This window comes from Aspergillus pseudonomiae, assembly GCF_009193645.1.
Source record: "Aspergillus pseudonomiae strain CBS 119388 unplaced genomic scaffold BDV37scaffold_2, whole genome shotgun sequence".
Classification (NCBI taxonomy): domain Eukaryota; kingdom Fungi; phylum Ascomycota; class Eurotiomycetes; order Eurotiales; family Aspergillaceae; genus Aspergillus; species Aspergillus pseudonomiae.
The window spans coordinates 589,920-602,312 of NW_022475994.1; the positions used below are offsets into that span (position 1 = coordinate 589,920).

The window sequence follows — 12,393 nt, forward strand, 5'->3', positions numbered from 1 at the left end:
CGTACTCCGTACAGTCATGGTAACATGTAATTCTATCCACTTCAAATTCTGGGTACTGGCTAATTATTTGTATATAACTCAGATACGTACTTATCCCAATATAGGTGAAAGGAGCCACATGGATAACAATTTGCAATTATTTTGTACGTTATCTTCCTACGGACTAGTACATAGTACTGATAGATAGCCTTCGTATCCAAACATACAGATCGGATACCGTGTGGGCTGGTACCTGCCTGATAAGTTTCCGTCAGTTGGTAATATCGTCATACTAGGCACTTAGTAGTTAGTAGGCGCCCAAACTCGCTTATTTGGGCGTAGCGCGCGGCCAGTCAGCGTCAGAGGCGCAGCTCTCCGCCTGCGCGATCACCTGTTTAGTACCACTACTGGGACCGTAAGGCAGTATCAGTTGCAGCCTTCCACTGAATGCCCGAGATCTTCACGTTCCTTCGTTATTCCTGAGATCCCTTCCAAGTCTTAGCGGGAGTCTGTTTCCCCTTTTCATCTTCACGAAGCCAATAGACACTGCTCAACAACCAGCCGACCTCAGCCTTACGTCTCGATACCGTCAATCGGTTCCCCGCATCGGGCGTTGATCAGGGACCTGGAGGCCATCAGGAGGTTCAGTGGCTAACATCTAGCCGAGTCAATACCTGCAGGCGATCAAATTACTACACCGACCACAAGTCTCGTATTCTCTTAAACGAAAGATCATACTACCTACCACCGTCAATCCAGACATTACGCCGTCAGTTAGGTTAGCTTGAGGAAGAACAATCATGTTCCGCGCACAGCAGAACGCCTTCGATGACGCAGTCGGTACGATGTCCCGGCTACTCTCCTGTCATACTGCCATGCAATTCGTGGGCAAAATGCAAGTCCGGTTGCTATGTAGAGCTTGCTGACGTGAATTCTTCTGCGCAATTAGCCAAGGCGACCGACGAGAATTTGACATCGGAGAACTGGGAATATATTCTTGTATGGGAGCTCTTTTACCACTTCAGTATACTGCAATCGGATTTGGATGTACTTATCTGATGCCTTCGTCTAATAGGATGTGTGCGACAAAGTTGCGGCGGAGGAGTCAGGGTGAGTCTGAAATTCTTTTGTCTCTTGGTTTTGGTCCAAATCTATACGAATCGGTGTTAATATGTGTTCCTGAATATAGCGCGAAAGATGCTGTTGCCGCTCTGATCAAGAGGCTTGCGCATAGAAACGCCAATGTGCAACTGTATACTTTGGAGGTTCGCACTCTCGTTCAGAACACCTGGAATATACCAAGGACGAATTCTCACATTTCTCATAGTTGGGCAATGCTTTGGCACAGAACTGCGGCCCGAAGATACACCGCGAACTGGCTTCGCGAAGCTTCACGGATTCCCTACTCCGCCTTGCTAGTGACAGAGTACGTATCGTCGCCGTCCTGCATCTGAAGAAAGCTCTGACAGCGTTTCCGGCAGAACACCCACCAGCAGGTCAAGGCAAAGATTCTAGAGCGTATGCAAGAGTGGACAGAGATGTTTTCTAGTAACCCAGACTTCGGCATCATGGAGCAAGCATACATGAAGCTAAAGACACAAAGTAAGTCATTGATAGGGTGTCGCATTGATGGGACTCATTACTTACATCCAACTCGCGCAGACCCGAACCTGCAGCCCCCTTCAAAGCCTGTGAAGACAGAGATAACCGAAGCAGATCGTCAGAAAGAAGAGGAGGAGTTGCAGATGGCGCTGGCCCTCTCCATCAGAGAAAAGAATCCCGTGGCCTCTGAGCCACAGCCGGAGTCGAGTACTTCTAACGCTGCCCCTACCAGCCAGGCACAAGCCCCAACATATCAGGCGGTTCCTTCTGGTACTTCCGCTGCCACTGTCTCGCGAGTTAGGGCTCTCTATGACTTCCAGCCTTCAGAATCCGGCGAACTACAATTCCGCAGAGGCGATGTCATTGCAGTACTTGAGTCCGTGTATAAGGATTGGTGGAAGGGCTCTCTAAGAGGGCAAACAGGCATTTTCCCCCTCAATTATGTTGAAAAGCTTCCAGACCCTACAGTTGAAGAGTTACAGCGGGAAGCTCAGATGGAAGGCGAGGTGTTCGGCCAGATCAAGAACGTTGAGAAGTTGTTGACACTCCTCAGCACACGTAGTACCGAACCAAACGTTCAGGATAATGAAGAAATCACAGCTCTGTATCACTCTACTTTGGCAATTCGACCTAAGTTGATTGAGCTCATTGGCAAATATTCTCAGAAAAAAGGTATAGTTGCTTGAGGCCGTTTCAGTTCGTTTAGCTGATGCGTATCTAGACGAGTTCACCCAACTCAATGAGAAGTTCATAAAAGCGAGACGGGACTATGAATCTCTTCTGGAGGCATCCATGTCGCACCCCGCCCAGCCCCCGTATGGCAGGCCTGGTCCATCTCAGTATGGATATCCCGGACCTGCGGCATCCATGGGCTATCCTCAGGGCCCTCCGCAATCTGATCCCCAAAGATATTTTAGCCCTCGGCCTCAAGGTTCGTGATCGCCAGGGGATATTACTAGCAAACATAGCTCTAATGTCATGAGAAGAAACCCAATCACACCAGCCCAATACATCCCCTTACTACGGGGCAGATCAAGCGCCTATGTACCCTCCGACATCTCAGTCTCCCGATCCACGTACCCGCACACCTCCAGCTGGTGCATCCTATCAGCCCGTGCATCACCGACCAGAATCAACATATGAGCACCCACAAGAGCTAGGAACATCTGTTTATGACTCTCCTGTTGAGCATCCTTCCGCAAACCAACGAATTCCATATCCTGCTAGCGGACAAGCCCCGCCGGCTGTCCAGCCACCGTTCCAGCAGCAGCAGCAGCAGCAGCAGCAGCAGCAACATCATCAACAACAACAACAACAACAGCAGCAGCAGCAGGAATACCCTCCTTATGTCCATGAAGATGCAGCTAAGCCACAGCCCCCGTATCCTACAGGCCCAGCTTCCAATCAACAACCACCTATGCATCAGCCCCCCCCTGTCCCGGGCACAACGTCAACACCGGCACCTTACCCTTCTTTAACGCCCGGAGCAGGAGGCTATCAAGCATACAACCCATCCCAAGGAACGGCACCTAGCTCTAACCCAGCTTCATTCTATCGTTAACCATTAGTGGCGAGGCTTACAAGATCTGAATATCATGATTTCACTTAATGAACCGGCGTATTGGCACCATTTTCCCATTGAGGTTTGTGTAACGCGATGACGGTTTGATGCTTGGTCTCGGGTGTAGGCGAGTGCCGGAGGATTGCTTTTGCTTTTTCTGTTACATTAGCCTGCTTTGTCGATCTTGGTAGCCAGTTGTTCATTTTCACTTGCGCCTTGTTGTGTGCCTAACCACAAGACGAATATGGACTTTTGTCATGTGTTCGATGCACTTCGTTTGATTATGTAAATGAAATCCCCATAGTCGCAACAGCTCAGAAAAATCACGATATAGCTACCCTGATCTTCGTCATAGAAGTATATCTAAGTACTTATAGACACTGGGCGAATGTTCCTTGACTAGTCGCAGCCGATAGAAACGGCAACGTATGGACCCTTCCACTTGGCCCTGATAAAAGCCCCATCAAGCTTATGCCCAGTGAAGATGGTTTACATCTTTTAATCATATCAAAGTTCTTGGCAAGAGTTCTACGGATGGTCAATAGAGATAGGTACATACTCCGGAATAGATACCCGACACTCCTACTACTTGAAAGCGCACTATATTACATTTGGATGGAGAAAGGGCTGAACCCTGATTTTATACAGTCTGTCAGGGAAGGAATAGGGATCCTGTATCTTCTGGAGGGTCAAGATCTCAAGCTTATAACGCCGTCAAAAGCGATTAATTTTCCCAATAAAATTTCCTTAGAATGCCTACTTGTATAATGCATCATATGAGAAATTTTCACATTTATATGACCCCTTTTGGTGTGGTTATTAATACTGCGGTATGCAGACAACGACGACTTTTGTTACGGTCGGGGATTTTCCCCCTGAGCTAATAATTCCAACCTTCGAAGGCGGTCATTGGCGGTCCGATATGGTATACACATACATGGTGCGATTAAACGCATTCAAAGTACTACGAAACATGATCTTGATTTCTATTTTATATGAGCACTTGAAATACGATTGAAGTTTTAAAAGCTCCACGTGTACTGAATATGCATTGCTTCTGTGCTGAATTGGGACTATAGTGCTGTTGCTCACTCTATACAATTTGCATGTGCTATGGTTTGTTTTGCCTACATCGTAGTATGTTCCGATCTTTTGGTGCAAGTATATGTTCAGAGGTGAGTATTTTAGAACTAGGAAAAGTCAATATCCAATATGAATGCATATGACCAAAGTGCCATAGCTTGGGGTATAAGTATGCGCCTGGGTTTGTGGCATTAGGACAAGCAGTGTGTATACTTGATGCTTCTTTTTGGTTTTTCTCTTTTGGGCAACCTGATCACTGCCTCAGGCGATACTACATGTCCCCCGCTCTAGCTTTCACGTGATGACGTGTCGGTACCTCATCAGTATTACCGCCTTACCTTTGCAGATTGCACGCTTGGGGGGCTTTCCAAGTATATTTTCGAACAGAGAAGGGTGAGATTGCTAGTGAATGGGATATCTTAGCTCGGTTTCTACCCCTTCAAGACCGCGTGCTGCGATTCTCAAAAACGACCTTTGTTAGCTCCCCCCGTAATCGCGTCTACGCCGAACAATGCCCGATTTCGCTCTCTTCCCGAATGAACAAGACCGTTTCAACCTTTAGGAATTGTACACGCCGCCTGCATCTGATTTAAAGACGATAGAAGCTCGGGCGCAAACCCGGGTGCAATGTTAGCACCATGGAAGCCGATTGGGATGAACTGTCGCGCATTCCGGTGCCACCTCCAAGCCCACATGGTATGCCAACGATTGCGACAGCAATAGCCTTTGATGATGTGATGGAATTGTTGTGGGCTGGGAACGAATATGTAAGGTCGTTGATTCTAGAAGTTGGCCAGGTGCTGATCTGCGTTTGCAGGGCCGAATTACATCCTTTTGCGGTCCAGAATTACAGAGATATACCTCCGTCCGAGCACACCCAGTTTCCGAAGGCCCCGTACGGCAGATACTGTTTCATGATAGAGGCGTGATATCGTTGTCTTCGAAGAGTGTGCATATGATAACCCGGCGTGGCCTGACGCAATGGCACATTACTCATGAGGACATGACGGATCTACGCTGCATGAGTTTCACAGCACAACTGAACAAAGTTATAGTAGCGGGGTGTCAGAAGTCAATGTTCACAATTGATATCGATAAGGGACACATAGTCGACAAGCTGCCGACCGAATATAATTATACTATGATGAAAAAGAGTCGATATCTTTGTGCTGCGACAGACACCGGATCAGTGAACGCCTTGAGTCTCACTGATTTTCGTGTCGTTAAGTCTTGGAAGGCTCACGGAACAGCTGTTAATGATATGGATGCTAGGAATGACCTTCTGGTCACCTGTGGATTTTCGGTTCGACATCTGGGATCACCGATCGTCGACCCCTTGGCCAACGTTTATGACCTCAAGACACTATCACCATTACCTCCTATACCTTTCCATGCTGGAGCTGCGTATGTACGCATGCATCCTAAACTGCATACCACCAGTTTTGTTGCGTCACAGACCGGTCAGCTGCAGGTGGTCGACCTTATGAACCCTAACGCAATCAATCTCCGCCAAGCCAATGTTTCGTTCATGCTTGGGATCGATTTGTCGCCCTCTGGGGAGGCATTAGCCATAAATGATGCCGAGTGTGCGATCCACTTGTGGGGTTCTCCATCGAAAGTACATTTCAATGAGATGAGCAAGGAAGTTGAATTTGCGGATGTACCTGCCCGACCTCCACCCCTTGACTGGTCACCCGATACGCCCTTGAGTATGATTGGGATGCCATATTACCACGAGCGGCTGTTTTCTGCTTGGCCAAGCCACCTTGTTTTTGAGATTGGCAACCCGCCGGCCCCTATTGACCAAGCACTAATTCCCTACCTACGTCCCGCGGAGATTGGGCACTATGCACCGAACCCGAAAAAGACTCGACGAAATCAAGTAGAGAATACTCGCGCGATGGCCAATTCGGAACCTGCCCTTATCGCGCCGAAGTTCCTGAGCGAAAAGGCAAGAGAACAAAGTAAGGCGAAGTCGGATGGCCTCGTTACTGATACGGCGGAGACACTTGCGGGCACGAAGCTTAACGGCGAAGCAGAGGACGACCCTCTTCTCAAGTACAGTAATGTCGAGATCAAATACAGCCGATTTGGTGTCGATGATTTCGACTTTCGGTAAGACACACACTGAGCTCTACAAATCAAAACAGATCAGTTGACATTTGATACAGATTCTATAACCAGACTAAATTCTCTGGTCTAGAGACACACATTGCAAACTCCTTCACAAACGCTCTCCTCCAGCTATTCAAGTTCATCCCGTTGATACGAAATGTAGCTCTCCACCACGCCGCAAGCACATGCATATTTGAGAACTGCCTCCTATGTGAGATGGGCTATCTCTTCGATATGCTTGAGAAAGCCGACGGTCAAAACTGTCAAGCGACAAATCTTCTAAAAACTTTCGGTAGTTTTCGGGAAGCCTCCAGTTTGGGGCTACTTGAAGAGAATTTGACGAATAAGGCGTTGTCTACTTCAATTCAGGCTGTCAACAGATTTTTCCTTGGCCAAATTTCTCATGATTTCCGCATGATCCTCCCGAGCTCAGATGACCTCGACCATAAATTAGCAACCGTTGCTTCCGAGTCTATTCGCTGCATGTTTTGCCAGAAGGAAATTGTCCGACCAGGGAACTCGCTGGTTAATGAGTTAATTTACCCGGCAATTGATATAAAGCAGATCCGTAGGAACCCTGCGTACCGTTTCTCAAACATTTTACGGGCAAGCATTGAGCGCGAGACTCAAAACAGAGGATGGTGCAATTACTGCCGACGTTACCAGCAAGTGGCTATTCGGAAGACAGTACATCGCATGCCACTCGTTATGATGCTCAACACCGCACTAAATAATCCTATCTGCAAACGGCTTTGGGCAATTCCCGGATGGTTACCAGAAGCGGTTGGCCTCGTGGTTGATGCTGGCCAGATCTTGTGCTTTGAAGGGGAAGACCTTCGAATGCGGATGCAGAACAACATGCCGGGCCTTGTGGTATATGAATTGGTAGGCGTGGTTTCAGAAATTGATATTCCCGAGCATCAGAAAGCTCATCTAGTCTCCTTTATTAATGTGTCAATCTCCTCGCGCGAGCCGGAGTCTGCAAATAAGTGGCATCTGTTCAATGACTTCCTGGTCACGGAGGTAGACAAGGATGAAGCGCTCCGATTCAATCAACCGTGGAAAGTGCCGTGTGTGCTGGCATACCAGGTGAAGGATGCTCGCCACGCCATGGATGATAACTGGAAGAACGTCCTTGACACAACTCTTCTTTACCGTGATTGGTCACTTAAGTGGGTTGAATCTGTGCTACAAAGCCGAGATAGTTCCATGCTGACCATTCCTTTTAGTGGCGGTCGCCCCGTGGAATCACTTGCTACTCTTTCAGAGGAAGAGAAGCCGAGCCCTGGTACTCCTGTTGCCCTTGACACCGAATTTGTTGATCTCGAAAAAGCAGAGATCGATGTGAAAGCCGATGGTTCTCAAGAAATTGTACGGCCCAGCAAGAGTGGCCTTGCTCGAGTTTCCGTTCTTAGAGGCTCCGGGACTCGAGAAGGCGTACCTTTTATCGATGATTATATCACCATCAAAGAGACAATCGTTGACTATGTCACTCAATACTCTGGTATTAAACCCGGTGACTTAGACCCGAGGACTAGCCAGCACAATCTTGTCCCACTTAAAGTCGCATATAAGAAGTTGTGGCTACTCCTCAATTTGGGATGCGTTTTTGTCGGGCACGGATTAGCCTCCGACTTCCGCAAAATCAATATCCAAGTCCCCAAAAGTCAGACAGTCGATACACAGTATTTGTTCTTCCACCCAGGTAAGAATCGGCGTCTCAGTCTCCGATACTTAGCCTGGGCTGTGTTCAAGGAATATATCCAAGAAGAACCCACCGACAATAACCAAGGGCATGATTCCATTGAAGATGCACGCATGGCCCTCCGTCTTTGGAAGAAGTTCCAGGAATATGAAGACGCAGGGGTGGTCTCACAAATACTTGAGGAGCTATTCCGCGAGGGATCCAAACTAGGATTCCGACCACCAGCTCGAAACGGCGCTACAGCCGTTTTATCACGGCCTGGAACTGCAGTGACGATGCAGAATAATAGCGGTAGAAACACCCCCAGCACTCCTGAAGTGACCGCCCCTGCTGCCAGTGCGCCCACTACACCCAGACAGGGATTCCGACGCTCGGTTGCTCTGACCCCGAGTAATGGCAGCTTTGCTGGCCCGGGAACAGGAGACTTTTTTGGTGGGAGTCCATTGAAATGACCACCCCCTTAGAGAGAATTTCGCACTGACAATTATTCATGATGGTATGACATGTCGTAGGACTGGATAGAGATACGTTAGTGTTGGTGTACGTAGTAGCTGCTCTGCAGACAGACACGACACTTGCTTTTAGTCACTAGTTGCTAGAGCCATTTTTAGAAAACAATACAACTGAACTTCATTATTTACATCTACGAACTGGAAATTTTTCGGTTTGTTTACTATTAATCTTCTTCGGATCTATGCTCTACGATGGGCCAATAAGAGGATTCATGTTTATGTATTAGGGTGGAAAGCGGTCTGCGGAGCGGGGACAATAAATGAGGGAATGACGTTTGGAGGTTGGCCTCTTCTTCCTTTACAATTCGGCATCTGCTACACTATTCCTCTGATCCACTGCGCCCGGTAATTCGCATCTGGGTGATTGGGAGACACCACCGAGAGACGTGACGTGCTGGAATACTTGCCCTCACCTTACTCCCCGTCCACACACCAGCCTGGTGCGGCTGAACCCCTCCAAGTCCACCTGCCCCTCCAACAATCACAACAGCCACCATGTCGCGCCATCGCGTAAAGGCTGTAGCTTACGATGATGATGATTTCGATGATGATGGATATGACTCACCAGATCCCGAAGAACAGGAATTCCTCGAACAGTGTACTGCAGAGGTGTTGAGTCAACTCCTCGCGGGGTCGCCTTCTGTAACGGCCTCGCGGGACGAAGTTCAGGAAGCATTATGGCACTACTATAACGATGTGGCAAAGTCCGTGAACTACTTAAGAAGTGAGTTTGACGAAAGCTATGCAGATGGACGAATGGGTGTTGCTGTTCAACGGGATAAATCGATGAGGTGGCATGGACGCTAATTGCGATGGCTTGGTTAGATAAGAAAGCTAAGGAAGTGAAGAAGAAGGAGAGCACGTCCGCTCCGGCTCCGAAGGCGAAAGGTAAGCGTGATCACTTTTGTTTATATAACTTGCCCCATTCCCCCATGGGCAGGCTCGAGTCTCCAGCGGAATCCCCCTTGTCGCACCTTTGCGATAGTGGTGAGTGTACCCTGTCCCTCGGTTTTGGCTGGTAAACTGACTCCAAATGGAAGCTCGAGAATGTTCTAACAGGTTTTCAGTGCCTGCATACCCTTTACCTCCTGATACGGCTCCGCAAGAGCCCCCACATTTCTCTGCCGCAGACTTCTTCCGCGACTCACCGTGGCTCAATGTCCCGGCGCATCGTAAGGCCGATATTCTCATAGAGCCTCTTTATCCTCGGCTTGGACTTCTTGGTGGGTCTCCTGAATCTGGTGGAAAGGTTTCGAAACTAGCTGCTTTGGCTGCTGCCCGCAAGAAAAAGGAGGGTGACAAGGCTTCAACTGCGGTCCCTCCGCAGAATGCTGAGGTGGATAAGACACCAGCGCATTCAACGGAGCAGAAAGGCGCTTCTTTATCTCTCCGTGAAAGGCTTGCTGGCAATGGGAAATCACAAAAGCCTGAGGGTGCCCAATCGCCGCGTCCTTTGGGAAAGTTGTCCCGTCTCGGGAGCCATTCACCCCAGAAGAAGCCGTCTCCTGAGCCAGTCAAGCAGAATGGGGCGTCGCCGAATAATTTAGCAAATGTACAACAAGAGATTACTGCAGAGCCTTTGGACAAAGAGGATGAAAAAGAACAGCCTACTGTCAATATTCGCGCCTCGCCTTCTACTTTCGCTAGCACTATCGTTGGGGATGTTACGCGACCAAAGATGACCGAGCCCAGTCCCTTATTCTCAACTTCTTTGGATCTGATGGAGATATACGGACAAGATCTTACTGAACCCTTTGATTTCACAGGCCCAAGCCCAGATGATGTCGTCTTGAACGCACAAAGCTCTGCAAAAGGTTTGGCTATTCGGCGCAAGATCTAGGACCTCTCTCCCTAATAGACGTGCAGGCTTCAAGTCGAAACAGCCTGCTTCTAAGCCGGCTGGCGATAAGAAAAACCAAACCGACCTAGCGGGTGGCATGAACAACCTAAGCGTCGCAGAGAAGGTGACCGTTAAGAGCAAGAATCTGGACGTTTTATCCGAATACCAAAAGTCGAAGCGGAAAAATGCCATGAATTTTGCAGTCATCGGTTTGTTTTCACCCACATTTCTTATCACAGGATTGTGTTGCTAATGGTGGCTCAGGCCATGTCGATGCGGGAAAAAGTACGCTCATGGGCCGCTTACTTGCTGATCTGAAGGCAATAGACCAACGGACCCTTGACAAGTATCGGCGAGAAGCTGAGAAGATTGGCAAAGGCTCTTTTGCTCTTGCCTGGGTGCTGGATCAAGGTTCCGAGGAGAGAGCACGCGGTGTCACTATCGATATCGCGACTAACAAGTTTGAGACAGAGAAGACCGTCTTCACAATTGTAGATGCTCCCGGCCACAGAGATTTTGTGCCGAACATGATAGCTGGTGCTAGCCAGGCCGATTTTGCTGTTCTTGTTATTGATTCAGGCACGGGGAACTTTGAGTCTGGCTTAAAGGGTCAGACTAAGGAGCACGCTCTTCTGGTGCGGAGCATGGGTGTTCAGCGAATTATTGTTGCTGTGAATAAGATGGACTCTGTTCAGTGGAACAAGGATCGCTATGACGAGATCGAGCAACAGGTTTCAGCTTTCTTGACCACTGCGGGATTCCAGGCCAAAAACATTGCATTTGTGCCATGTTCAGGCATCAGTGGTGACAATGTCACAAAGCGAAGCGAGGATCCAAATGTGTCATGGTATACAGGTCGTACCCTAATTGAGGAGCTTGAAGCTACCGAGCCTTACTCCCATGCCCTCGACAAGCCATTGCGGATGACCATTGGTGATGTCTTCCGCGGAAGCGTCCAAAATCCCCTTTCGATTTCCGGTCGGATCGATGCAGGCAGCTTGCAAGTGGGTGATCAAATTCTCACGATGCCTAGCAGCGAAACGGCATTGGTTCGAAGCTTGGAAGTGGACGGTGAACCGAGCGACTGGGCTGTAGCGGGTCAGAACGTGGTGCTCAACCTTGCAAACATTGACCCCATCCACCTGCGTTCCGGCGATGTGATCTGCCGTGCCTCTGCGCCTATCGCCAATATCACATCATTCACAGCCAAGGTGTTGGCATTTGAGCATCTGATGCCTAGCATGGTTGACGTTCATCGGGGACGCCTTCATGTGCCTGGACGGATAAGTCGACTTGTCGCAACGTTGGATAAAGGCTCTGGTGCCGCCATCAAGAAGAAGCCAAAGATCGTTGGCCCAGGCTCCGTGGCACGAATCGTTGTGGAACTGGATCATGCTGTGCCTTTGGAGGCGCCTACGAGAATTGTTCTTCGGGCTGGAGGTGAGACCGTTGCGGCTGGGTTGTTGGAATAAGTATTCTTGGAGCGGCTTTGACCTACGTTCAAGGAGGAATGTATTTATCTAGTCAAAGGTCTATATATACATAGAAAATGGAGACTGCAAGGGCTCTTGTGTCTTTTACGTACTTCAAGGACCTAGAAACCATCAAACAGGACGAACAAAAGGAAGAGCTTCAATTGGATAATGAGGTCTCACATACCGAGCCTGCGGGATCTCAGGGTTATTTGATAACAAAGCTTCAATAATCTCTGATTTATACGTATCTTTATACCCCTGCATGCCCAAGACGAATCACCCATTACTTAAAGTAACCAATACCTACTACCCCCAAACCAATTTCTATCCCTATTTGTCACGCAGCCCAGAAGACCCTCCACGGAGAAATACCTCGGAGAAATAGCGTGCCACAAACCGCGGACAAAAGGCGGAGTAGATGTGTCAAAATGAGGGGAACGACAAGAGGCATAGGTACTTTTCGACCCATGTTTGCTACTCATGTTTCCATTTCGTCTGGCGCTTTCGGGGCTGGGTTGCAT

At 48.7% G+C, this 12,393-nt stretch overlaps 3 protein-coding genes across 3 annotated transcripts; all 3 read left to right on the top strand.

Annotated features, from left to right (window-relative positions):
- The first annotated feature begins 309 nt into the window (after nucleotides 1–309).
- Nucleotides 310–2,866, top strand: BDV37DRAFT_236392 (ESCRT-0 subunit protein HSE1). Its single transcript, XM_032080606.1, has 7 exons — nucleotides 310–819; nucleotides 929–978; nucleotides 1,055–1,089; nucleotides 1,169–1,244; nucleotides 1,307–1,405; nucleotides 1,461–1,581; nucleotides 1,642–2,866. The coding sequence occupies exons 1-7, from the start codon at nucleotides 780–782 to the stop codon at nucleotides 2,265–2,267; spliced, it is 1,047 nt and encodes a 348-aa protein (XP_031946933.1). The 5' UTR covers nucleotides 310–779; the 3' UTR covers nucleotides 2,268–2,866.
- Nucleotides 2,867–4,522: 1,656 nt separating this feature from the next.
- Nucleotides 4,523–8,614, top strand: pan2n2 (poly(A)-specific ribonuclease). The gene is made up of 4 exons (XM_032080607.1): nucleotides 4,523–4,992; nucleotides 5,043–6,340; nucleotides 6,397–7,512; nucleotides 7,570–8,614. Exons 1-4 carry the CDS (start codon nucleotides 4,864–4,866, stop codon nucleotides 8,495–8,497), a joined length of 3,471 nt encoding a protein of 1,156 aa, XP_031946934.1. The 5' UTR covers nucleotides 4,523–4,863; the 3' UTR covers nucleotides 8,498–8,614.
- Nucleotides 8,615–8,872: 258 nt separating this feature from the next.
- Nucleotides 8,873–12,032, top strand: BDV37DRAFT_80346 (putative translation elongation factor EF-1 subunit). Its single transcript, XM_032091255.1, has 4 exons — nucleotides 8,873–9,544; nucleotides 9,598–10,371; nucleotides 10,424–10,606; nucleotides 10,662–12,032. Exons 1-4 carry the CDS (start codon nucleotides 9,370–9,372, stop codon nucleotides 11,867–11,869), a joined length of 2,340 nt encoding a protein of 779 aa, XP_031946935.1. The 5' UTR covers nucleotides 8,873–9,369; the 3' UTR covers nucleotides 11,870–12,032.
- The last annotated feature ends 361 nt before the right edge of the window (nucleotides 12,033–12,393 follow it).